At 40.5% G+C, this 25,733-nt stretch overlaps 2 protein-coding genes across 7 annotated transcripts in view; one reads left to right on the top strand and one right to left on the bottom strand.

Annotated features, from left to right (window-relative positions):
* The window catches only part of LOC110516278 (uncharacterized), a 249,588-nt gene that overhangs the window by 112,001 nt on the left and 111,854 nt on the right, over positions 1–25,733 (bottom strand). The window lies entirely within an intron of this gene.
* LOC110516274 (uncharacterized) lies at positions 1,857–25,658 on the top strand. Of its 6 annotated transcripts, none has more exons than XM_090207054.1 (4): positions 1,869–1,956; positions 3,031–3,282; positions 17,197–17,445; positions 22,535–25,658. In XM_090207054.1, exons 2-4 carry the CDS (start codon positions 3,177–3,179, stop codon positions 24,019–24,021), a joined length of 1,842 nt encoding a protein of 613 aa, XP_090063180.1. In that variant the 5' UTR covers positions 1,869–1,956; positions 3,031–3,176; the 3' UTR covers positions 24,022–25,658. The 6 variants fall into 6 exon arrangements, with proteins under 6 accessions (XP_036829011.1, XP_090063180.1, XP_090063181.1 ...); XM_090207056.1 differs by lacking the exons at positions 17,197–17,445; positions 22,535–25,658 and adding exons at positions 2,497–2,749; positions 7,956–9,338 and having other exon boundaries at positions 1,870–1,956; XM_036973116.2 differs by lacking the exons at positions 17,197–17,445; positions 22,535–25,658 and adding an exon at positions 7,956–9,338 and having other exon boundaries at positions 1,857–1,956.

Below are 25,733 nucleotides of genomic sequence, written 5' to 3'. Positions count from 1 at the left end.
CACAGGGCCACAGCACTTCAGGAACACACAGTCACCAACAATATATCCCTGTTGTCAATACTTTCAACTGACTCAGCTCGCTGTTACAGTACAGCACCACCAAATTCCATGTATTGAGTAACCATCTGTCTTTTGTAACCAGAAAAACGTAACATAATACTGTTTTGAGAGTCCCTGATTTATATTTACTATGTTACACCTAGTCTATGAGAGGAGGCTGCACCTAAATTATACACAGCAGGTCAAGAGGTGTGTTTTCCCTTCAGCATCTGCATGTGGCATAATCTCACCCACCTCACATCATGAATCTAAAATGGTTAACCTTGGCTGTGAGTGATGGGGAAAAAATCTGACTACGGCAATTACTTGAATAATTCAATGGATGTTTTGTATACAGACTTGATGAGTAAATTGTATTGTTTAAAAAAAAACGTGACTTCGCAATGGGGCCATCAATGGGAATTGGGCCGTGCTTCAGCTGAACTGCAGTATGGAAAATGCCCTCTGAGCACAGTGGAAAGCATGCTTACAGACTGGAAGCCTGGCCCCTTGATCCGAAAGAGCTGTAATTGCAGACCGCAATTAGGGGCGTTCTCTGATATCGGGTGTTTCATGATATCTACTTTAAACCAATTGCTGCTCCCAATTGGTCCGTGGCCGTTTCTTTTGCGTTGGGACAACAGTTGTTGACATCTGTTACATTGTAGCTAACCCTAACCCTTTTCCTAACCTTAACCTCAGTCTCCTAACCTGCCACGGTAATTCACCTAAATTGCCACTTTAATTATCCTAACCTGTAAGGGGCACACTCCAACACTCAGACATAGTCTGCGTTCCTAAATTCGCTCTGGCTATATACTCCGATTTCAGACCACTCTCGTCTGAGTGCCAGAGGGAAGAATAATTGATGAAAAACAAACGCTCAACACCCCTTGAATACCGCCGGTGTCAGTAAGCGTCGTCAAAAAATGCTTTATTAAATTGTTGCCTGAAGCACAGTTAAAAGTCACCAATGCTCTCTGGATAACATGAACACAGCCTAACCAGCTCTGCTAAGGCGAGTGAAATGTCAGAGTTCTCTCATTTGTACTGAAAGTAGCTAGCAAGCTAGCCAATGCTAACCAGTTATCTTGGACGCTTGACTGCCGTTGTGAGGTCAGAACGCTTGAATCAACCCTCCTCCTCCGCCAGAGCGTCCAGTGTGTCTCTGAACGCTCCGAGAGCGATACGAACTGACAGTCTGACAACGCTCTGAATTTACGAACGACCAAGCGCACTCTGGCACTCCAGATTGAATTTAAGACCACATCCATAATTTAAAAATAAAGTATTTGTGTTTGGTGAGTCCGCCAAATCAGATGCAGTAGGGATGCGCGAATTTAAATGTTATCCTGTCCTGCTAATCATTCAAAATGTAACGAGTACTTTTGGGTGTCAGGGAAAATGTATGGAGTTGAAAGTACATTATTTTCTTTCGGAATGTAGTGGAGTAGAAGTTGTCAAAAAATATCAAAAGTAAAGTACAGATACCCCCCAAAAACTACTGATGTGGCACTTAAAATATTTGTACTTAAGTACTTTACACCACTGATTGCAGGGAATACTGACTGAAGATGTTCCTCCCTACGAGGCCCATGAGACTGTGTAGGGATGTGATTTGAATCGGACTGTGACTGAACGAGTGGGATGTTGTTATTTATCTATTTTTGTATTTTGTTTTGACGTCGTTGTTCCCCCTCCCCTTTTCCGTAAAGGAAATGTATTTTCTTCTACAGTTTATTAACCTTACAGTAGGTGGCGGCAGACACGTTATATTTGTGTAAATGTCAGTATACCAGAGAAGAAGATGACGCTGCTGCGCTATAGTAGTGGGGAACAGGAAGTTCCGGGTCGAAACGACAGAACTGTGTTGTGAAGTCGATAGTGGTTGTGTCCGTTTGTAATGTACCATTGTAGGTATGTAATAGCATGTTTAAACTTTCTAATGTCGAGAGAATATATAACACGATAGGTAACAAATCCGTCAATGTATTATCACGTTTGGTAAAGGATTTAATTGTATGTGTTATTTGGGGTCAAACCGAGTGAGTGAAGAACGTGTTAAAAAAATTTACGTAAAACGTGTAAAGAAATATTTTACAAGTCACATAGATAGACTTTGGGTTTGTCTGAGTGTATGTACATAATTTCGTTAAAGTCATTTCATAAAGATTCCACTGATTTGAGTTCGTTTTTACATGTTCTTGGTTTTGTGTAAAATGTTTATGAGCTGGTAAATAGCCTCGGCCGAACCATCCTGTTCTCGCGAGTTTACATACACTGTTTCGTTAATGAAAGCTCGCGAGATCGAGATGGTTCGGACGAGGCAAGTCAAATGGCGGGAACGATTTCGGTCGTCTTTCTATGAGTTTATTCGTGGTGAAATGGCGACATGAGGCTGTGTGATAGCTTCCCTCTATTTTGACACTAACTGAAGTTATCCTTCACCATTTGGAGAGAGAGGCCAACTGCATGGAATGGCGTCGATTAATGCGGATGAATCGGAGCACGTGTCAAACTCATTCCATGGAGGACCAAGTGTCTGCGAGTAATAATGTGTTAGAGTGGAAAGTTGGGAGGTGTTTGAGGAGACCACAGGGCCTCATTTACACCCTGATTAACCAAGGCCATAAAAATAGGTGTAGTTAAACTGGGATGCAGCTGTGTAAATGAGAACTTGTTCTGAACGAGCCTACCTGGTTAAGTAAAGGTGAAATAAAACATTGAAAGTGGTAGATTGTTAATATCTTGTGCTGGTCAGGTTCAGCAAGGGAAGATTTTTCAATTGGAAAATCATAATGGGACAAAGTGCACTTATGTTGTACAATTTAAAATGTGTACTTTGTGTCTAATGTGAATGAATGTATTGTCAGGGATTATCTACTGAAATAAGATAATTGAACAAGAAAAACAAGAAAATATTTTTACAGAATAAAGTGCCAGAACTGTCAAGAAAATAACTTTTGTGTCCGTTTGTCTTTATTACTACAGACCGACTCAGATTAAGTCTGAGGCCGTTAACATCAACAGTGAGGACAATCCCAGCCTGCCACTCTCCTTCCACACTGAGTAGGAACCTACAGTCACTGGGTCCTGATTGTGACAGTGGAGCCCAGTTTGCTCTGCAGGATCCAGAGATGGCATCAGTGAAGCTGGAAGACTGCAGTCAAACACTGGAGCTGAATGTCAACATTAAAGATGAAGAGGAAGAGGAGGAGAAGATTAGGACAACTGTTAGTCATGGTAAGAGCTGTTTCTATCTATAAGTTATCTTCATGTATTAGACCTCCATAAGTTATGACCAGTCTCTATTGCTAGGTTTAATTCTGTAATTCTGACATCACACATCCCTGAACAACTCAAGACTTCACAGCGAAGCAAAAACTATTTAAACTTGTAACGCCTGCCTTTGCCCACACATTGTCTCAAGAACTTTGAAAATGTTTAATACCCTCAATCACCAAGTTAGGCATACCTCATTTCAAAATAGGCCATGGCATCATCACTGTCAATATTGAATTATAATTTGTTTGCTGCACAGAATATCAGATCTCAACAACGATTGGAGAAGTGTTGAACATAACCAGTAGACTACCACATCCTGATGATTTATATCTGATGCATATATAATTAAGATTTTATAGATCAATTTGTAGAAACATCTCAAGGATGATCAATGGAAACAGGATGCACCTGAGTTAATTTCAAAAGTTTGGGGTCACTTAACACCAGTCTCAACGTCAACAGCGAAGAGGCGACTCCGGGATGCTTGCCTTCTAGGCAGAGTTGCAAAGGCCAGTTTTATTGCTTCTTTAGTCTGAACCACAGTTTTTAGCTGTACTAACATACATTTAGAAAGGTTTTCTAATGATGAATTAGCCTTTTAAAATGATCAACTTGGATTAGCTAACACAACGTGCCATTGGATCACAGGAGTGATGGTTGCTGATAATGGGCCTCTGTTCGCCTATGTAGATATTCCATAAAATATCTGCCGTTTTCAGCTACAATAGTCATTTACAACAATAAAAATGTCTTCACTGTATTTCTGATCAATTTGATGTTATTTTAATGGACAATCAATGTGCTTTTCTTTCAAAACAAGGACATTTCTAAGTAACCCCAAACTTTTGAATTTATTCATTTATTTCACCACTAATGGTAGTGTATTTATTTTTTATTTTATTTTTTAACCTTTATTTTATGTCTAATCCTGTTTTCACTTTGTCATTATGGGGTATTGTGTGTAGATTGCTGAGCATATATTTTTAGTTAATTTTAGAATAAGGCTGTAACATAACAATGTGGAAAAAGTCAAGTGGTCTGAATACTTTCCGAGGGCACTGTCAGACCCCTTCCCATTTCTCCCATTTTGGTAGGTTACAGCCTTATTCTAAAATTGATTCCATGTTTTTCCTCGTCAATCTACACACAATATCCCATAATGACATCACAATACCCCATAATGACATCACAATACCCCATAATGACATCACAATACCCCATAATGACATCACAATACCCCATAATGACATCACAATACCCCATAATGACAAAGCCAAAACAGGTTTTTAGAAAGTCTTGCAAATGTAAAAAAAAAAACACAAAAAAAGATAATAATTGCTTATTTACGTAAGTATTCAGAACCTTTGCTATGAGATGATCCTTGAGATGTTTCTACAACTTGGAGTCCACCTGTGGTAAATTCAATTGATTGGACATGATTTGGACAGGCACACACCTGTCTATGTCAGGTCCCACAGTTGACAGTGAATGTTAAAGTAAAAACCAAGTCATGAGGTGGAAGGATTTGTCCGTAGAGCTCCGAGACAGGATTGTGTCGGCACAGATCTGGGGACCGGTACTGAAACGTTTCTGCTGCATTAAATGTCCCCAAGAACACAGAGGCCTCCATCATTCTTCAATTGAAGAAGTTTGGAACCACCAAGACTCTTCCTAGAGCGGGCCACCCGGCCAAACTGAGCTACCTGGGGAGAAGGGCCTTGGTCAGGGAGGTGGCCAAGAACCCGATGGTTCTTCTGTCAGAGCTCCAGAGTTCCTCAATGGAGATGAGAGAATCTTCCAGAAGGACAACCATCTCTGCAGGACTCCACTAATCATGCCTTTATGGTAGAGTGCCCAGACGGAAGCCACTCCTCAGTAAAAGGCACATGACATTCCGCTTGGAGATTGGCTATAGGCACCTAAAGGATTCTGACCATGAGAAACAAAATTCTCTGGTCTGATGAAACCAAGATTGAACTCTTTGGCCTGAATGCCAAGTGTCATTTCCTGAGCAAACCTGGCACCATCCCTACAGTGAAGCAGAGTGGTGGCAGCAGCATGCTGTGGGGATGTTTTTCAGCGGCAGGGACATGGTGACTAGTCAGGATCAAGGGATAGATGAACGTAGCAAAGTATAGAGAGATCCTTGATGAAAACCTACTTGAGAGCGCTCGGGACCTCAGACTGGGGTGAAGGTTCACCTTCCAACAGGACAACGACCCGAAGCACACAGCCAAGACAACGTGGGAGTGGCTTCGGTACAAGTCTCTGAATGTCATTGAGTGGCCAAGCCAGAGCCTGGACTTGAACCCGATCAAACATCTCTGGAGAGAACACTCCCCATCCAACCTGGCAGAGCTTGAGAGGATCTGCAGAGGAGAATGGGAGAAACTCCCCAAATACAAGTGTGCCAAGCTTGTAGCTTCATACACAACAAGACTCAAGGCTGTAATTGCTGCCAAAGGTGCTTCAACTAACTATTGTGTAAAGGGTCTGAATACTTACGTAAATGTAATGTTTCAGTTATTTCTAAAAACCTGTTTTTGCTTTGTCATTATGGGGTATTGTGATGTCATAATGGGGTATTGTGATGTTATAATGGGGTATTGTGTGTAGAGTGATGAGAAAAACAACAATTTAATCAATTTTAGAATAAAGCTGTAATGTAACAAAATGTGGAAAAAGTCAAGGGGTCTGAATACTTTTTGAATGCATTGTAGACGTTATTTCATGCTGCTAAGACTTGTATGGATGACAACAGTATTGCCAGCATTTGTTTTATTCACTGGTCTATCTGGAGTGATCAGAGTGTAGACTAAAGAAGTGGAGTAGACAAACTGCCAGTGTTTTAAAGTTCTATGAAATGAGTCTGTATAGTTACTAACCCTTGTGATGTTGAGTGTAGGATGATATAGCTCATCATTTTCACAACTTTTTACTGTTGTTAGTGTTTGACTCCTACCCAGTTTTAGAATAGTTTTATTCCCATACAGCCTACTGAAATGAATACATACACTACCGTTGAAAAGTTTAGGGTCACTAGGGATGTTATTTTAATGGACAAAAACCTGAGAGAAAAAATCCAACCAGGAAGTGGGAAATCTGAGTTTGGTCTATATTCAACTCGGCTCCTATTGAAGATATAGTGGGATATTGGTAATGTTGCACTTCCTACGGCTTCCACTAGATGCCAACAGTCTTTAGAACTTTGTCTGATGCTTCTACTGTGAAGTGGCGCTGAAGGAGAGTGGAATGAGTCAGAGGTCTGCCAGCAGCCACGAGCTGACCATGCCCGTTGACATGAGAGTATGCACCAGTTCCATTTGCTTTTCTGAAGACAAAGGAATTCTCCGGTTGGAACATTATTGAAGAATTATGTTAAAAACATCCTAAAGATTGATTCAATACATCGTTTGACATGTTTCTACTGACTGTTATGGAACTTTTTGATATTTTGTCTGCTGTTAGTGAACGCGCTTCGTGACCTAGGATTTGTTTACCAAATGCACTAACAAAAGTAACTATTTGGACATAAATGATGGACATTACCGAACAAAACAAACATTTCTTGTGGGAGTCCTGGGAGTGCATTCCGACGAAGATCAGCAAAGGTAAGTGAAGATTTATAATGCTATTTATTTTGTTGACTGCTTAATATGGCGGTTATATTTGTGTCTTGATGGGCTCTGAGCGCCGACTCAGATTATTGCATGGTTTAATTTTTCCGTAAAGCTTTTTTGAAATCTGACACAGCGGTTGCGTTAAGGAGAAGTGCATCTCAAATTTTGCATAACAGTTGTATCTTTTAGTAATGTTTATTATGAGTATTCCTGTAAATTGATGTGGCTCTCATAAGGCGACAGTGTAAACTCAGATTTTTGGATATAAATATGAACTTTACCCAACAAAACATGCATGTATTGTGGAACATGAAGTCCTATGAGTGTCATCTGATGAAGATCATTAAAGGTTAGTGATTCATTTAATCTATATTTCTGCTTTTTGTGAATCCTCTCTTTGGCTGGATTAATGGCTGTGTTATTCTGTGAATAGGCACTCACCTAACATAATCGTTTGGTTTGCTATCGGCGTAAAGCCTTTTTGAAATCGGAGACTGTGGATGGATTTACAACGAGTGTATCTTTTTTAAAATGGTGTAAAATACATGTATGTTTAATTATGGGATTTCTGTTTTGAATTTGGCACCCTGCAGTTTCACTGGCTGTTGAAGAGGTGGGATGCTACCGTATCACGTACCCTAGAGAGGTTAACTGCCTTGTTCAGGGGCAGAACGACAGATTTTTACCTTGTCAGCTCGGGGATTCGATCTTGCAACCTTTTGGTTGCTCTAACCACTAGGCTACCTGTCACCTGTTATGGCCAGAAGAGGACTGATCACCGCTCTGAGCCTGGTTTCTCTCTAGGTTTCTTCCTAGGTTCCTGCTTCCTAGGGATTTTTTTGTGGCCACTGTGCTTCTACATCTGCATTGCTTGCTCTTTGGGGATTTTAGGCTGGGTTTCTGTTGGGCACTTTATGAAAACTACTGATGTAAAATGGGCTTCATAAAATACATTTGAATGACATGTATATCATTTGAATGACATGTATGGTTCTTTTGATATTCACACAGGATACCACGTTGAGACATTCTCTACACCCAGAGAGCAACAGCAGGAAGATCAGAGAGCTAAGAGGTCTCATCACTGCCCACATTGTGAAGAGATTTTCCCATTTCTGTCAAAGCTAAAAATACACCTAAAAATACACACAGGAGAGAAGCCATACTCCTGCTCAGACTGTGGAAAATGCTTCACAACATCAACTGATCTAAAACTTCATCAGAGAACACACACCGGAGAGAAGCCATACTCCTGCTCTGACTGTGGGGCGAGTTTCTCTCATCTGGGCACCTTAAAAACACACCAACGTATACACACAGGAGAGAAGCCTTACTCCTGCTCTGACTGTGGAAAATGCTTCACAACATCAACTGATCTAAAAGTTCATCAGAGAACTCACACTGGAGAGAAGCCTTACTCCTGCTCTGACTGTGGAAAATGCTTCACACGGTCAACTTATCTAAAAGTTCATCAGAGAACACACACAGGAGAAAAGCCTTACTCCTGTTCTGACTGTGGTGAGAGATTCTCTCAAATGAGCACCCTAAAATCACACAAACAAGTACATACTGGAGAGAAGCCTTACTCCTGCTCTGACTGTGGAGTGAGTTTCTCTCGACTGGATACCTTAAAAACACACCAACGTATCCATACAAGAGAAAAGCCTTACTTCTGCCCTGAATGTGGGAAGAGTTTCTCCCTATCGAGTACCTTGAAATCACATGAACGTATACATACAGGAGAGAAGCCTTACTCCTGCTCTGACTGTGGAGTGAGTTTCTCTCGACTGGATACCTTAAAAACACACCAACGTATCCATACAGGAGAAAAGCCTTACTTCTGCCCTGAGTGTGGGGAGAGTTTCTCTCAAAAGACCAGCTTAAAAGCACACCAATTAATACATACAGGAGAGAAGCCTTACTTCTGCTCTGATTGTGGGAAGAGTTTCTCCCTGTCGACTACCTTGAAATCACATGAACGTATACATACAGGAGAGAAGCCTCACTCCTGCTCTGACTGTGGAAAACGTTTCTCCCGATCGGGTACCTTGAAATCACATGAACGTATACATACAGGAGAGAAGCCTTACTACTGCTCTTTCTGTGGAAAACGTTTCTCCCGATCGGATACCTTGAAATCACATGAACGTATACATACAGGAGAGAAGCCTTACTTCTGCTCTGACTGTGGGAGGAGTTTCTCTGACAAGAGCAACTTAAAAACACACCAACGTATACATTAACTTCATGTGGGTACCTGGGACTGTTGCGTCCCACCTGTTCAACATCCGGGGAAATTGTAGAGTGACCAATTCAAATTTAATTACTATAAATATTTACATTTCATGAAATCACAAGTGTAATACATCAAAATAAAGCTTAACTTGTTGTTAATCTAGCCGCTATGTCAGATTTCAAAAAGGCTTTAAGGCGAAAGCAAACCATGCGATTATCTGAGGATGGCTCTCAGCACACAAAACATGACATACCAGCCAAGTAGACTAGTCACAAAAGTCAGAAATTTGATGATCTTCATATGGTTGCACTCACAACACTCCCAGTTACACAATAAATTTTCATTTTGTTCGATAAAGTCCCTCTTTATATCTTGAAACCTCCATTTTGTTGGCACATTTTGTTCTGTAATCCAATGGCTCAAATGCGGTCACAAGAGGCAGACGAAAATTCCAAATAGTATCCGTAAAGTTTGTAGAAACATGTAAAACGGTGTTTAATCAATCCTCATGTTGTTTTTAGCCTAAATAATCAATAATATTTAAACTGGCAACAGCGTTGTCAATATAAAAGAAAAACAAGAAAGGTGCTCTCTGCAGGACCCAGCTCTGGGGACATCCCACTATCCACTGACTCAATGTGGTCATTCTCCCTTATTTTTCAGAATACAAGCCTGAAACAATGTCTAAAGACTGTTCGCATCTAGTGTTAGCCATAGGGAACGGGATCTGGGTCTTATCCCTTTCCGCTTTTAATCCGGAGGTGAAAATAGTGACCCCTAGCCTAGTGAGGTCAAGGAGAAAAGCCTCATCGGTTCTCTGACCAGCTAAGAATAAAGTCACTCCATCACTTAATTCTCATCTCATAAAAGAAGTTGTAATTGGATCAAATGAAGAAAGCATAGAACACTGTAATCCTATTGGTTCTCACTGTGAGAGAACTGTGCAGAGGAAAGGGAGCGTTATAAAATTTTAGCCTCTCTTTACTTTGCACCTTGTCAGTTTTGGTGTGTTTTGTTGGCTTCTACTGTAAAGATTTGCACTTGGTGTTGAATACCCTCTGTTATTCTTCTCATTTTGAAAACAAACACTAGTCTGCCAATTGACTGGGTGGTACTGCTTCCCTCTCAGCCTGGTCTGTCTCTGTCTGTGGGGAGAGTTTCAACTGGGCAGCTTAAAAACACACCAACGTTTACACGTAGGAGAGAAGCCTTACTCCTGCTCTGTGGAAGGGTGGGCGTGTAAACTCAAATGTCATGCCAAAGGTTGAGTGTTTGAATCTCATCACGGAGGACTTTAGCATTTTAGCAACTTGGCAACTACTTACTACTTTTTAGCTATTACTTAGCATGTTAGCTACCCTTTCTCCTAAACCCATTTAACTCTATCTTAAACCCCTCACCCCTAACCTAGCTAACGTCAGCAACAACAAATTGGAATTCGTAACATATCATACAATATGTTACGAACTTGTAATATGTATGAATAACAATGCGTGAAATAACATATGAATTGTAATTCTTAACATACGATACGTCCTTCAAGTCGTATTGTACTAAACAACAATCTAAACGTAACAATTTTAAAGATTTACAGTTTGTATAAGGAAATCAGTCAATTGAAATAAATGAGGCCCTAATCTATGTTAGGTTACATTACATTGGACCTCCAATATAAACTAAACATGTGAAGTGTTGGTTTCATGAGCTGAAATAAAAAGATCCAGCACAAAAAGCTAATGTCTCTCAAATGTTGTGCACAACTTTGTTTATATATACTGTTAGTGAGCATTTCAGCCTTTGTCAAGACAATCCATCCACCTGACAGGTGTGGCATATCAAGATGCTGATAAAACAGCATGGTCATTACACAGGTGCACCTTGTGCTGGGGGACAATAAAAGGCCACACAACACAATATCACAGATGTCTCAAGTTTAGGGAATGTGCAATTCTCATGATGACTGCAGGAATGTCCACCAGAGCTGTTGCCAGAGAACTCAATATTTATATCTCTACCATTAGCCACCTCTAACGTCCTTTTAGAGAATTTGGCAGTACATCCAACCGGCCTCACAACTGCAGATCACATGTAACCACGGCAGCCCAGGACCTCTTCACCTGCATGATTGTCTGAGGTGGTGGGGGGAGGGGCTGAGTAGTATTTCTATCTGTAATCAAGACCTTTTGTGGGGAAAAACTAATTCTGATTGGCCGGGCCTGGCTCCCAAGTGGGCCTATGCCTTCCCAAGTCCCACCCATGGCTGAGCCCCTGCCCAGTCATGTGAAATCCATACTAAATGGAGTGGCACGGATGTTTTTGTAATATATAATACGTTTTGCTCTGAGACCAGGTTTTCCCTCTGCAGTATTCTGTGTGAAGGAGCTAGTAGACACTTTTTTTATTGAACCTTTATTTAACTAGACAAGTCAGTTAAGAACAAAATCTTAATTACAATGATGGCCTAGGAACAGTGGGTTAACTGCCTTGTTCAGAGGCAGAACAACAGATTTTTACCTTGTCAGCTCAGGGATTCGATCTTGCAACCTTTTGGTTACTGGCCCAACGCTCTAACCACTAGGCTACCTTCCGCCCCTAACATGTATCAGATAGAGATGATCACTTTTCACCATTAGTTTGGGGGGATTATTTTACAACTTTATTTAATGATACACAGTTTATGAAATGAATCCATGTGTTTATTAATTGTCTTTCTTGTCTTTTTAACAATATGTCACTGTTGTCAATACTTTCAACCTGCTCAGATCGCTGTTACAGTACACCACCACCAATTTTCCATGTATTAAGTAACCTTCTGTCTTATGGAACCATAATGTAACATATCACACTATTTTGAGAGTCCCGGATTTATGTTTACTCTGTTACATCTAGTCTATGAGACAAGGCTGCTCCTTGATCTACATTATAAACACGCAGATCAAGAGGTGTGTTTTCCCTTCAGCATCTGCATGTGATATAATCTCACCCACCTCATATCATGAACCTGAAATGGTTAACCTTTGCTGTGAGTGATGGGAAAAAAAACTGACCAAGGCAATTACTTGAATAATTCAATGTTTTGTTTACACATTTTATGAGTAATTTGTCTTGTTTAATTAAAAAAGAAATTGACTTCGCCGTCAATGGGAATTGGGCCATGATTCAGCTGAACTGCAGTACCGAAAATGCCATCTGAGCACAGTGGAAAGCATGCGAATAGACTGGAAGCCTGGCCCCTTGATCCGAGAAGTGTGTAATTGCAGACCGCAATTAGGGGCGTTGTCTAATATCGGGTGTTTCATGATATCAAGTTTACACCAATTGATGCTCCCCATTGGTCCGTGGCCGTTTCTTTTGCGTTGGGTACAACAGTTGTTGAGAACTGTAGAATTGTAGCTATGCCTAACCTTAACCTTTTTCCTAACCTTAATATCAGTCTCATAACCACCGTTAATTATCATAACCTGCCACATTCGTTATCCAAACCTGCATGGTAAACAAATCCCTAACCCTCACCCTTTTCCTAACCTTAACCTCAGTCTCCTAACCTCCACTTAAATTGTCCTAACCTGCCACTTTAATTATCCTAACCTGTCATGTATGCTTTGTGCCTAGTTATATATATATATATATATATATATATAATGTTTTTAAATAGGGTCCATCAGTTTCATAACACCGAAATGTCATGTGTCAATTTGGATTATATCAGGGAACATCCACATCAAGAAACTGTACAGTGGTTCTCCTACTGGGAGGCGCGGGAAATAGATTAAAGAGTGATTGGTGCTGAGGAAGCTATGGCAGGGGATGCCCCGCAGCCTGTTGAGATTCATAATGACGTTTACCAGTTGAAGGATACCGATGGTAAATATTAATTGTTCGTGCGGCTGAAAGGTTTTTGGGAGTTAAGGAATTAACATTGGAAGCATTGCAGGCAGTGGTGGAAAAAGTACCCAATTGTCATACTTGAGTTAAAGTAAAGATACTTGAGTCAAGGAAAAGGTGAAAGCCACCCAGTAAAATACTACTTGAGTAAAAGTCTAAAAGTATTTGGTTTGACATATACATAAGTATCAAAGGTAAAAGTATAAATAATTTCAAATTCATTATATTTAGAGAAATAGACAGCACGCTTTTCTTGTAGTTTAAATGTACGGATAGTCAGGGGCACACTCCAACACTCAGACATAATCTGCGTTCCTAAATTCGCTCTGGCTATATACTCCAATTTCAGAGCACTCTGGTCTGAGTGCCAGAGGGCAGAATAATTGATGAAAAAGGAACGCTCAACACCCCTTGAATACGGCCGGTGTCAGTAAACGTCGGCAAAAAAAGCATAATTAAATTGTTGCGTGTAGCACAGTTAAAGTCACCAATGCTCTGGATAACATGAACACAGCCTAACCAGCTCTGCTAAGGCGAGTAAAATGGTCAGAGTTCTCTCATTTGTACTGAAAGTAGCTAGCAAGCTAGCCAATGCTAACCAGTTATCTTGGATGCTTGACTGCCGTTGTGAGGTCAGAACGCTTGAATCAACCCTCCTCCTCCGCCAGTGTGGCTCCGAGAGCGATATGAACTGACAATCTGACAACCCTCAGCTCACTCTGATACCCCCAAAAACTCCTGACACAGTACTTAAAATATTTGTACTTAAGTACTTTACATCACTGATTGCAGGGAATACTGACTGAAGATGTTCCTCCCTACGAGGCCCATGAGACTGTGTAGGGATGTGATTTGAATAGGACTGTGACTGAACGAGTGGGATGTTGTTATTTATCTATTTATGTATTTGGTTTTGATGTCGTTGTTCCCCCTCCCCTTTTCCGCAAAGGAAATGAATTTTCTTCTACAGTTTACTAACCTTACAGTAGGTGGCGGCAGACACGTTATGTTTGTGTAAATGTCAGTATACCAGAGAAGAAGATGACGCTGATATATTGTCGAGGTGGGGAACAGGAAGTTCCGGGTCGAAACGACAGAACTGTGCTGTTGTGTCGATAGTGGTTGTGTCCGTTTCAAATGTTTCATTGTAGGTATGTAATAGCATGTTTAAACTTTCTAATGTCGAAAGAATATATAACATGCTAGGTAACAAATCCGTTTCACGCCTGGTAATGGTTTTAATTGTATGTGTTATTTTGGAGTCTAACCGAGTGAGTGAAGAACGTGATTAAAAACGATTTTACAAGTCACATAGATAGACTTTGGGTTTGTCTGAGTGTATGTACATATTTTCGCCAAAGTCATTTCATAAAGATTCCACTTATTTGAGTTCGTTTTTACATGTTCTTGGTTTTGTGTAAAATGTTTATGAGCTGGTAAATAGCCTCGTCCAAACCATCCTGTTCTCGCGAGTTTACATACACTGTTTCGTCAATGTAAGATCGCGAGATCAGGATGGTTCAGACGAGGCAAGTCAAATGGCGGCTTCAACGGTTTCGGTCGTCTTTCTAGGAGTTTTCTCGTGGTGAAAATCAAAATAGAGGGAAGCTAACTGAAGTCATCCTTCACCATTTGTAGAGAGAGGCCAACTGCATGGAATGGCGTCGATTAATGCGAAAGAATGGGAGCACGTGTCAAACTCATTCCATGGAGGACCAAGTGTGCGTGTTTTCGCTCCACACCTGTACTTGATGAATGAATTAAGGTCACTATTTAGAAAGGAACTCCCCTCATCTGATTGTCTAGGTTTTAATTGAAAGGAACACCTGATGAGAATTGGCCCTCAATAGAATGAGTTTTGCATCAATGAAACAATGGAAATGGAGAGTTTGAGAAGCAACAGCTGTGCTGGAATGCGATCAATGTGGGGGACAGTTCTGATGATATGGAGCGGGAGGATGAGGGCCTAGTATGTGAATGTTCTGTAGTGGGAAGACATAAGAAGAACAGAGATAATGATACTGGAAGCAGAGGCGCATGTAGTATAGAAACTCCAGAGGTCCAAGGTAGGGAGCTCGAGTAATAATGTGGAAAGTTGGGATGGTGTTTGAGGAGACCACAGGGCCTCGTTTACACCCTGATTAACCAAGGCCATAAAAAGAGGTGTAGTTAAACTGGGATGCAGCCGTGTAAATGAGAACGTCTTCTGAACTAGCCTACCTGGTTAAATAAAGGTGAAATAAACAATTGAAAGTGGTAGATTGTTAATATCTTGTGCAAGTCAGGTTCAGCAAGGGAAGATTCTTCAATTGGAAAATCATAATGGGACGAAGCTCAGAAGCCATGATCCTGGAGCTGATGCTCAATTGAAGGGACAGTGGCTAGGAAAAACTCCCTAGAAAGGCCAGAACCAAGGAAGAAACCTTGAGAGGAACCAGGCTTTGAGGGGTGGACAGTCCTCTTCTGGCTGTGCTGGATGGAGATATTTATAGATGACCAAGAGGGCAAATAATAATAATCACATTGGTTGTTGAGGGTGCAACAGGTCAGCACCTCAGGAGTAAATGTCAGTTGGCTTTTCATTGCCGATCATTGAGAGTTTCTCTTCTGCTCCTGCTGTCTCTAGAGAGTTGGAAACAGCAGGTCTGGGACCGGTAGCACGTCCAAACAGGTCAGGGTTCCATAGCAGAACAGTTGAAACTGGAGCAGCAACGGTGAATCATCAGTGTTTTTAAATGCCAAAGAATGGGACATGTAGCTGTTGAGTGAAAATATGTGCCAAGTGTGGTGGGGAACTTGATTATGCTGAATGTTGGAGCAATGTGACAGTTAAGTGTTGCAATTGTGTGGAGGACAAAGAGCAGCATTTGGTGGATTCCAGGTGCAGAGAGATGCTCAGAGATATAGAATCTGTCTTGATGTATCATATGCAGAGGCTGTAAGACAGACTGGTGGAACTACAGTGCAGACTGATGGAGCTTCCATGGTTGGTCCCGTAGTAAGAGGACCTACTGTCAGACTGATGGAGCTTCCATGGCTGGTCCCGTAGTAAGAGGACCTACTGTCAGAACTGGTCTTTCTACTAGTCCTGACATGGTTTCGAGGCCTGTTCATCTTGTGCCCATAAATATGCTGTGACAAAGGATTTTTTAATAGTGAATACAATTTACTTCATAGCATTCAGTGGTTAGCTTATCAACAACTTGGATTGTGTAAAGCAGAAATACCAGGTTTAAAGTTATCTTGTAAACTGCAGCAGAGTTGTTGGGGGTAACAGATGTTACTGTCGGTATGGTTTTTGATAAACTGGATAATCTGGGGGTGGATTGTCTCAGCATGATAAAGACCCCAATGTTTGCAAACACAGAAAGGGATCTATTGATATAGTTTATTGGGGGGTGTGGGAGGGTTTTTGGGGGAAGGGGAGGGTGTGGTAGAAGTTAATAGGGATTTCTTGTTTTATTTTCTTAGTACAGAATTAGACAGACATGGACCTTAAAGGTTTGTTTGTGGACCTCCATGATACCATAGGAGGTCTGCATCAACGGACTTCAGTGCAGGTAGTGCCTCATCAGAGAGAGAACATTTCAGTTGCTCTACAGTTCTGAAGCTGAATGTAATGATTATCAGTTATTTACATGTGTACTAATATTCAGACACATTCAGTTGTTTCTATATTTATCTATAATTCAGGGTTTTCACACGGGGCTTCAAGTAAATTAATATTAGTGCCTGAAAAAGTCCTTGAATTTGACTTGCCACTGTACGACCCCTGATAATTCTTAATATGGTGTGAACGAGAAATACAATTTGTTTTCTGTGAGTGAAATAATACAGTGAAGACAAGGTTATTCATAAAATAGTACATAGTGCTGCCTGAAACATACTGCAATCTTGTACTGTGATCTTGAGTCATTTATGCATTTATGTGAATTTAGGGAATCTACGATAGATTAAGTGCACTTATGTTGTGCAATTTAAAATGTGTACTTTGTGTCTAACGTGAATAAATGTTTTGTCAAGGATTATCTACCTGATCGACTGAAATTAGATAGAAAATATTTTTACAGAATAAAGTGCCAGAACTGTCAACAAAATAACTTTTGTTTCTGTTTGTCTTTATTACTACAGACCGACTCAGATTAAGTCTGAGGCCGGTAACATCAACAGTGAGGACAAACCCAGCCTGTCTCTCTCCTTCCACACTGAGTAGAAACCTACAGTCACTGGGTCCTGATTGTGACAGTGGAGCCCAGTTTGCACTGCAGGATCCAGAGATGGCATCAGTGAAGCTGGAAGACTGCAGTCAAACACTAGAGCTGAATGCCAACAATAAAGATGAAGAAGAAGAGGAGAAGATTAGGACAACTGTTAGTCATGGTAAGAGCTGGTTCTATCTATAAGTTATCTTCATATATTAGACCTCCATAAGTTATGACCAGTCTATTGCTTGTTTGAATTCTGTAATTCTGACATCACACATCCCTGAACAACTCAAGACTTCACAGCGAAGCAAAACATTTAAAAACTTGTCACGCCTGCCTTTGCCCACATTGTCTTAAGAATTACCAAGTTAGGCATACAGGAAACACTGTGCACCTGGCAACCTTGGTTAGCGTGCACTGCGCCCGGCCCGCCACAGGAGTCGCTGGCCAAACCCTCCCTAACCCGGACGACGTGCGTCGCCCCACGGACCTCCCGGGCGCGAACCCAGAGTCTCTGGTGGCACAGCTGGCGCTGCAGTACAGCGCCCTTAACCACTGCGCCACTCGGGAGGCCCTCAAAAGGGTTTTCAAATGATGAATTAGCCTTTTAAAATGATCAACTTGGATTAGCTAACACAACATGCCATTGGATCACAGGAGTGATGGTTGCTGATAATGGGCCTCTGTACGCCTATGTAGATATTCCATTTTAAAAAATCATCAGTTTCCAGCTACAATAGTCATTTACAACAATAACAATGTCTACACTGTATTTCTGATCAATTTTATGTTATTTTAATGGACAATCAATGTGCTTTTCTTTCAAAACAAGGACATTTCTAAGTGACCCCAAACTTTTGAACAGTAGTGTATACTTCATATGTTTCATACATAAAGTTGTAGAAACATCTCAAGGATGATCAATGGAAACAGGAAGCATCTGAACTCAATTTTGAGTCTCTTGTTTATTTTATTTTTTTATATATACATTTGCAAAAATGTCTAAACCTGTTTTCACTTTGTCATTATGGGGTATTGTGTGTAGATTGCTGATGATATTTTTGTATTTAATTATAGAATTAGGCTGTAACATAACAACGTGGAAAAGTCAAGTGGTCTGAATACTTACCCTACTTTCCGAGGGCCCTTCCCATTTCTCCCATTTTGGTACGTTACAGCCTTATTCTAAAATTGATTACATGTTTTTCCCCGTCAATCTACACACAATACCCCATAATGACATCACAATATCCCATAATGACATCACAATACCCCATAATGACATCACAATAACCCATAATGACAAAGCCAAAACAGTTTTTAGAAATTCTTGCAAATGTAATGTTTTTAAATAATAATTGCTTATGTACATACGTTTTCAGACCCTTTGCTATGAGATGATCCTTGAGATGTTTTTTCAACTTGGAGTCCACCTGTGGTAAATTCAATTGATTGGACATGATTAGGCACACACCTGTCTATGTCAGGTCCCACATTTGACATTGCATGTCAGAGTTAAAACCAAGTCATGAGGTGGAAGGATTTGTCCGTCGAGCTCCGTGACAGGATTGTGTCGGCACAGATCTGGAGACCTGTACCAAAACATTTCTGCAGCATTAAAGGTCCCAAGAACACAGAGGCCGCCATTATTCTTCAATGGAAGAACTTTGGAGCCATCAAGACTCTTCCTATAGCTGGCCACCCGGACAAACTGAGCAATCGGGGGAGAAGGGCCTTGGTCAGGGAGGTGGCCAAGAACCCGATGGTCAATCTGACAGAGCTCCAGAGTTCCTCTATGGAGACGAGAGAATCTTCCAGAAGGACAATCATCTCGGCAGGACTCCACTAATCAGGTCTTTATGGTAGAGTGCCCAGACGGAAGCCACTCCTCAGTAAAAGGCACATGACAGTCCACTTGGAGTTTGCCAAAAGGCACCTAAAGAACTCTGAGGCACCTAAAGAACCATGAGCTTGAGAGGATCTTCAGAGATGAATGGGAGAAACTCCCCAAATACAATTGTGCCAAGCTTGTAGCTTCATACCCAACAAGACTCAAGGCTGTAATCGCTGCCAAAGGTGCTTCAACTAACTATTGTGTAAAGGGTCTGAATACTTACGTAAATGTAATATTTCATGTTATTTCTAAAAACCTGTTTTTGCCCTTGTCATTATGGGTATTGTGTGTAGACTGATGAGAATTAGAATAAGACTGTAATGTAACAAAAAGCCAAGGGGTCTGAATACTTTTTGAATGCATTGTAGACGTTATTTCATGCTACTAAGACTTGTATGGATGACAACAGTATTGTCAGCATTTGTTTTATTCACTGGGCTATCTGGAGTGCTCAGAGAGCAGACTAAAGAAGTGGAGTAGACAAACTGCCAGTGTTTTGAAGTTCTATGAAATGAGTCTGTGTAGTTACTAATCCCCTTTGTCACGAGAATTTCTACCCCAATGTTCTAACTGAACTATTTCATAACTCCATCTGTATCCTAGAGGTTGTAAGGCTCTAAGTTTAATAAACAGAGTCCCAGCATACAAATGATCAGTTCTTTATTCAGAGAGCTCTGCCCTCTCAAGTTCAGAGCCCATCTTTTATACACACATCAGTGGAGAACCACACACCGCTTTAGGATGGCTGTATTGTTCCACTGTACACTTACATTGTTTATCATATTCTGCAACATGTTTCATGCTTTTTGCAAGCCTAACAGTTTCTCCTCTCCGGGTGGGGACAGAATGTCCTGTAAGGAACACAGTGTTCTAATTATATCCTGCCAACGTTGCACATATTACCAACTTAAAGTCTTATGTGTCAAATGGATTTCACACACAGTGAAAGATTAGTGGAATCTGTGTGGGTAGCTGGACAGGTAGGATGACTGACAGTGAAGGTGAACAGGTCAACGTGAACAGGTGAACGTGTCAGGTGACAGAGGAATGGATGAGACTGAGGCAGGAATTCCTTTAACCATAAAGTGGTATATTTACTGAGTAGTGTGGATTCATGGACGCACAGAACTTCTGGATCAGATGGAGTTAAGGAAGAGAAAGCAGCGAGATCAGGCGATGGCAATTTCCTCCTTTTATGGAGTTGAGATCTGTCTGACATTTCCACCTGACCTAATTAAAGCGCCCCTGGCCCAGCTGAGTAAATGGCAATGAATTAAAGGATTATTCCACCAACTCCATGGGCCTTTTCTACACACAGTGATACATTTTCAGGGTGAAATATCTTAGTCATTACTTTAAACACAAATTCTACTATCACCCTTGTGATGTTGAGTGGAGGATGGTATAGCTAATCATTTTCACCACTTTTGCCTCTTATTAGTTTTTGACTCCTACCCAGTTTTAGAATAGTTTTTATTCCCCTTCCCATACAGCCTACTGAAATGAATACATACACTACCGTTGGAAAGTTTAGGGTCACTTAGAAATGTCCTTGTTTTTTTTGTCCATTAAAATAACATCAAATTGACCATTAATACAGTGGAGACGTTGTTAATGTTGTAAATGACTTGTAGCTGGAAACGGATGATTTTTTAAAACGGAATATCTACATAGGTGTACAGAGTCCATTATCAGCAACCATCACTCCTGTGATCCAATGGCATGTTGTGTTAGCTAATCCAAGTTTATCATTTATAAGGGCTAATTGATCATTACAAAACCCTTTTGCAATTATGTTAGCACAGTTGAAAACTGTGGTGCTGATAAAAGAAGCAATAAAACGGTCCTTTTTTAGACTAGTTGAGTATCTGGGACATTTGTCGTTTCGATTACAGGCTCAAAATGGCCAGAAACAAAGACCTTTCTTCTGAAAGTCGTCAGTCTATTCTTGTTCTGAGAAATGAAGGCTATTCCATATGAGAAATTTCCAAGAAACTGAAGATCTCGTGCAGTTCTGTGTCCTACTCCCTTCACAGAACAGTGCAAACTGGCTCTAACCAGAATAGAAAGAGGAGTGGGAAGTACTATTATTTTGAAAGGCTGTTTTTCCATTGAAAGCCTATCCACCATACAAAGACTTAGGACCCAGTGGAAATCTGTCTTCCTCAACATGTGACCAGTCTTTAGGCATTGTTTCAGATCTCTATGGCTTCCTCAACACGTGACCAGTCTTTAGGCATTGTTTTAGGGTTTTACTCTGAAAAATGAGGGAGCTACACCGCTTTTAATGAGAGGACAGTGGAAATTTCCATCCATGAGCCAGGTATGTGATCGGGAGCGTGCATTTCTTGTTTACCCTTTTCCATCGACGAAGCTTTTGTCCGGTTGAAATATTATTGATTATTTATGACAAAAGCAACCTGAAGATTGATTTTAAACATCGTTTGACATGTTTCTACTATCTTTTATTGTGTTTTTTGACTTTTCGAGAGTGCTTATTGTGCCTTTGGATTTCTGAACTAAACGCACCAACAAAACGGAGGTATTTGGACATAAAGATGAACTTTATCGAACAAAACACACATTTATTGTCTAACATGGAGACCTGGGAGTGCCACCAGATGAAGATCATCAAAGGTAAGTGATTAATTTTAATGCTATTTCTGACTTTTGTGAAGCTCTCCTTGGTTGGAAAATGGCTGTATGGGTTTCTGTGTCTCGTCGCTGAACTAACATAATCGCAGAGTGTGCTTTCACCGTAAAGCCTTTTTGAAATCTGACACAGCGGTTGCATTAATGAGAAGTTTATCTGCATTTGTATGTTTAACACTTGTATCTTTTATCAATGTTTATGATGAGTATTTCTGTTTTTTGATGTGGCTCTCTTTACTTTAATCGGATGTTTGTTTGAGACAATGCATTTCTGAACACAACACACCAATTTCAAATGAGGTTTTTGGACATAAAGATTAACTTTATCGAACAAAACACACATTTATTGTGTAACTTGAAGTCCTGTGAGTGCCATCTGAGGAAGATCATCAAAGGTTAGTGATTAATTTAATCGCTATTTCTGACTTGTGAGACCTCTCCTTGGCTGGAAAATGACTATAGTTTTCTGTGACTAGGTGCTGACCTAACATAATCGTTTGGTGTGCTTTCGCCGTAAAGCCTATTTGAAATCGAAGACTCTGGCTGGATTTACAAGAAGTTTATCTTTAAAATGGTGTAAAATAATTTTAATTATGGGATTTGAACCAGACAGGTTAAGCACTTTGTGACAACTACTGATTTAAAAAGTGCTTCATAAAATACATTTGATTAACATGTATATCACATCAACTGACAGTTTTTTCTGATGTTCACACAGGGTACCATGTTGAGACATTCTCCACATCCAGAGAGCAACAGCAGGGAGATCAGAGAGCTAAGAAGTCTCATCACTGCCCACATTGTGAAGAGATTTTCCCATTTCTATCAAAGCTAAGAATACACCTAAAAATACACACAGGAGAGAAGCCTTACTCCTGCTCTGACTGTGGAAAATGTTTTAAAACATCAAATGAGCTAAAGGTTCATCAGACAACACACACAGGAGAGAAGCCTTTCTTCTGCCCTGACTGTGGAACTAGTTTCTCTCAGCTTTCCCACTTAAAATCACATGAACGTATACATACAGGGGAGAAGCCATACTCCTGCTCTGACTGTGGGAAATGTTTTAAAACATTATATGAGCTAAAAGTTCATCAGAGAACACACACAGGAGAGAAGCCTTACGTCTGCTCTGACTGTGGAAAATGCTTCACATCATCAACTCATCTAAAAGTTCATCAGAGAACACACACAGGAGAGAAGCCTTATTCCTGCTCTGACTGTGGAAAACGTTTTAAAACATCAAATGAGCTAAAGGTTCATCAGAAGACACACACAGGAGAGAAGCCTTTCTTCTGCTCTGACTGTGGGGCGAGTTTCTCTCATCTGGGCACCTTAAAAACACACCAACTTATACACACTGGCGAGAAGCCATACTTCTGCTTTGACTGTGGAAAATGCTTCAAAACATCAACTGAGCTAAAAGTTCATCAGAGAACACACACAGGAGACAAGCCATATTACTGCTCTGAGTGTGGAACTAGTTTCTCTAAATTTTCCATCTTAAAAACACATGAACGTATACATACAGGAGAGAAGCCTTACGTCTGCTCTGACTGTGGAAAATACTTCACAACATCAACTCATCTAAAAGTTCATCAGAGAACACACACAGGGGAGAAGCCATACTCCTGCTCTGACTGTGGAAAACGTTTTAAAACATCAAATGAGCTAAAAGTTCACCAGAGAACACATACAGGAGAGAAGCCTTACGTCTGCTCTAGCTGTGGAACTAGTTTCTCTCAACTTTCCCATTTACAATCACATGAACGTATACATACAGGAGAGAAGCCTTTCTTCTGCTCTGACTGTGGGGCGAGTTTCTCTCAGCTGGGCACCTTAAAAACACACCAACGTATACACACAGGAGCGAAGCCTTATTCCTGCTCTGACTGTAGAAAATGTTTTAAAACATCAAATGAGCTAAAAGTTCATCAGAGAACACACACAGGAGAGAAGCCTTATTCCTGCTCTGACTGTGGAAAATGTTTTAAAACATCAAATGAGCTAAAAGTTCACCAGAGAACACACACGGGAGAGAAGCCTTACGTCTGCTTTGACTGTGGAACTAGTTTCTCGCAACTTTCCAGCTTAAAATCACATGAACGTATACATACAGGGGAGAAGCCATACTCCTGCTCTGTTTGTGTAAAATGCTTCAAAACAGCAACCGAGCTAATAGTTCATCAGAGAACACACGCATGAGTGTCTGCTCTGACTTTTGGGTGAGTTTCTCTCACCATAGCAACTTAACACACCAATGTAGTCACACAGGAGAGAAGTCTTACTCCTGCTCTGTGGAAGGGTGGGCGTTTAACTCAAACTTCTAGCCAAAGGCTGCTGTGTTTAGAATCTCATCAAGGAGGACTGTAGCATTTTAGCTAATCAGCAACTTTGCAACTACTTACTACTTTTTAGCTATTACTTAGTATGTTAGCTTAGCATGCAACTTTGCAACTACTTACTACTTTTTAGCTATTACTTAGTATGTTAGCATATCATACATATTACAAGTTCGTAACATATTGTATGAATAGCAATGCGTAAAATAACGTAAGAATTGTAATTCTTAACATACGATACTTCCTACAAGTCGTATTATACTGAACAACAATCTAAACCAAACAATTTCAAAGATTTATAGTTTGTACAAGGAAATCAGTCATTTTAAATAAGAGGCCATAATCTATGGATTTCACATGACTGGGCAGGGGCTCCGCCATGGGTGGGACTTGGGAGGGCATAGGCCCACTTGGGAGCCAGGCCCATTCAATCGGCATGAGTTTTTCCCCACAAAAGGTCTTGATTACAGACAGAAATACTACTCAGCCCCCTCCAAGACAATCCTGCAGGTGAAGAGGTCCTGGGCTGCCGTAGTTACATGTGATCTGCAGTTGTGAGGCCGGTTGGATGTACTGCCAAATTCTCTAAAAAGACGTTAGAGGTGGCTTATGGTAGAGATATACATATTGAATTCTCTCCTGCAGTCATCATGCAATTGCACATTCCCTGAACTTGAGATATATGTGACATTGTGTTGTGTGGCCTTTTATTGTCCCCCAGCACAAGGTGCACTTGTGTAATGATAATGCTGTTTTATCAGCATCTTGATATTTCACACCTGTCAGGTGGATGGATTATCTTGACAAAGGCTGAAATGCTCACGAACAGGGATAGTAACAAAGTTGTGCACAACATTTGAGAGAAATTAGCTTTTTCTGCACATGGAACATTGCTGGAATGTTTTATTTCAGCTCATGAAACCAACACTTTACATGTTTAGTTTATATTTTAGTTCAGTTTTTATTGGTATTGTAATGTAACCTAACATACTAAATGGAGTGGCACGGATGTTTTTGTAATACATAATACGTTTTGCTCTGAGACCAGGTTGTCCCTCTGCAGTATTTTGTGGGATTGAGCTAGTAGACACTTCTTTTAAAAAAAAATGTTTAACCTTTATTTAACTCTGCAAGTCTGTTAAAAACAAATTCAGTGGGTTAACTGCCTTGTTCAGAGGCAGAACAACAGAGTTTTACCTTGTCAGCTCGGGGACCTTTTGGTTACTGGCCCAACGCTCCAACCACAAGTCTACCTTCCGCCCCTAACATGTATCAGATAGAGATGGTGTGATGATCACTTTTCACCACTAGTTTGGGGGGATTATTTTACAACTTTATTTAATGATACACAGTTTATGAAATGAATCCATGTGTTTATTAATGGTCTTTTAAACTAGATTAGTTATTTTAGTTACTGATCATGAATGTGTTTGGATAACTGCATTGAAGCAAACTTTATTGATCTGCCAATGAAAAATAAAGTTACATGAATATGTACTGGTCAACCTCTTCTTCTCTTTAGTATTCAGTTCTTCATATTAGATCTGACAGTATGAATGGTTATTTTGGGCTGAG

The sequence above is a fragment of the Oncorhynchus mykiss genome, chromosome 18 (assembly GCF_057628025.1).
Source record: "Oncorhynchus mykiss isolate SJ-2025 chromosome 18, ASM5762802v1, whole genome shotgun sequence".
NCBI lineage: Eukaryota > Metazoa > Chordata > Actinopteri > Salmoniformes > Salmonidae > Oncorhynchus > Oncorhynchus mykiss.
Note: the sequence above shows the minus strand (reverse complement) of the source record. Positions and strands in the feature narration are given on the sequence as shown.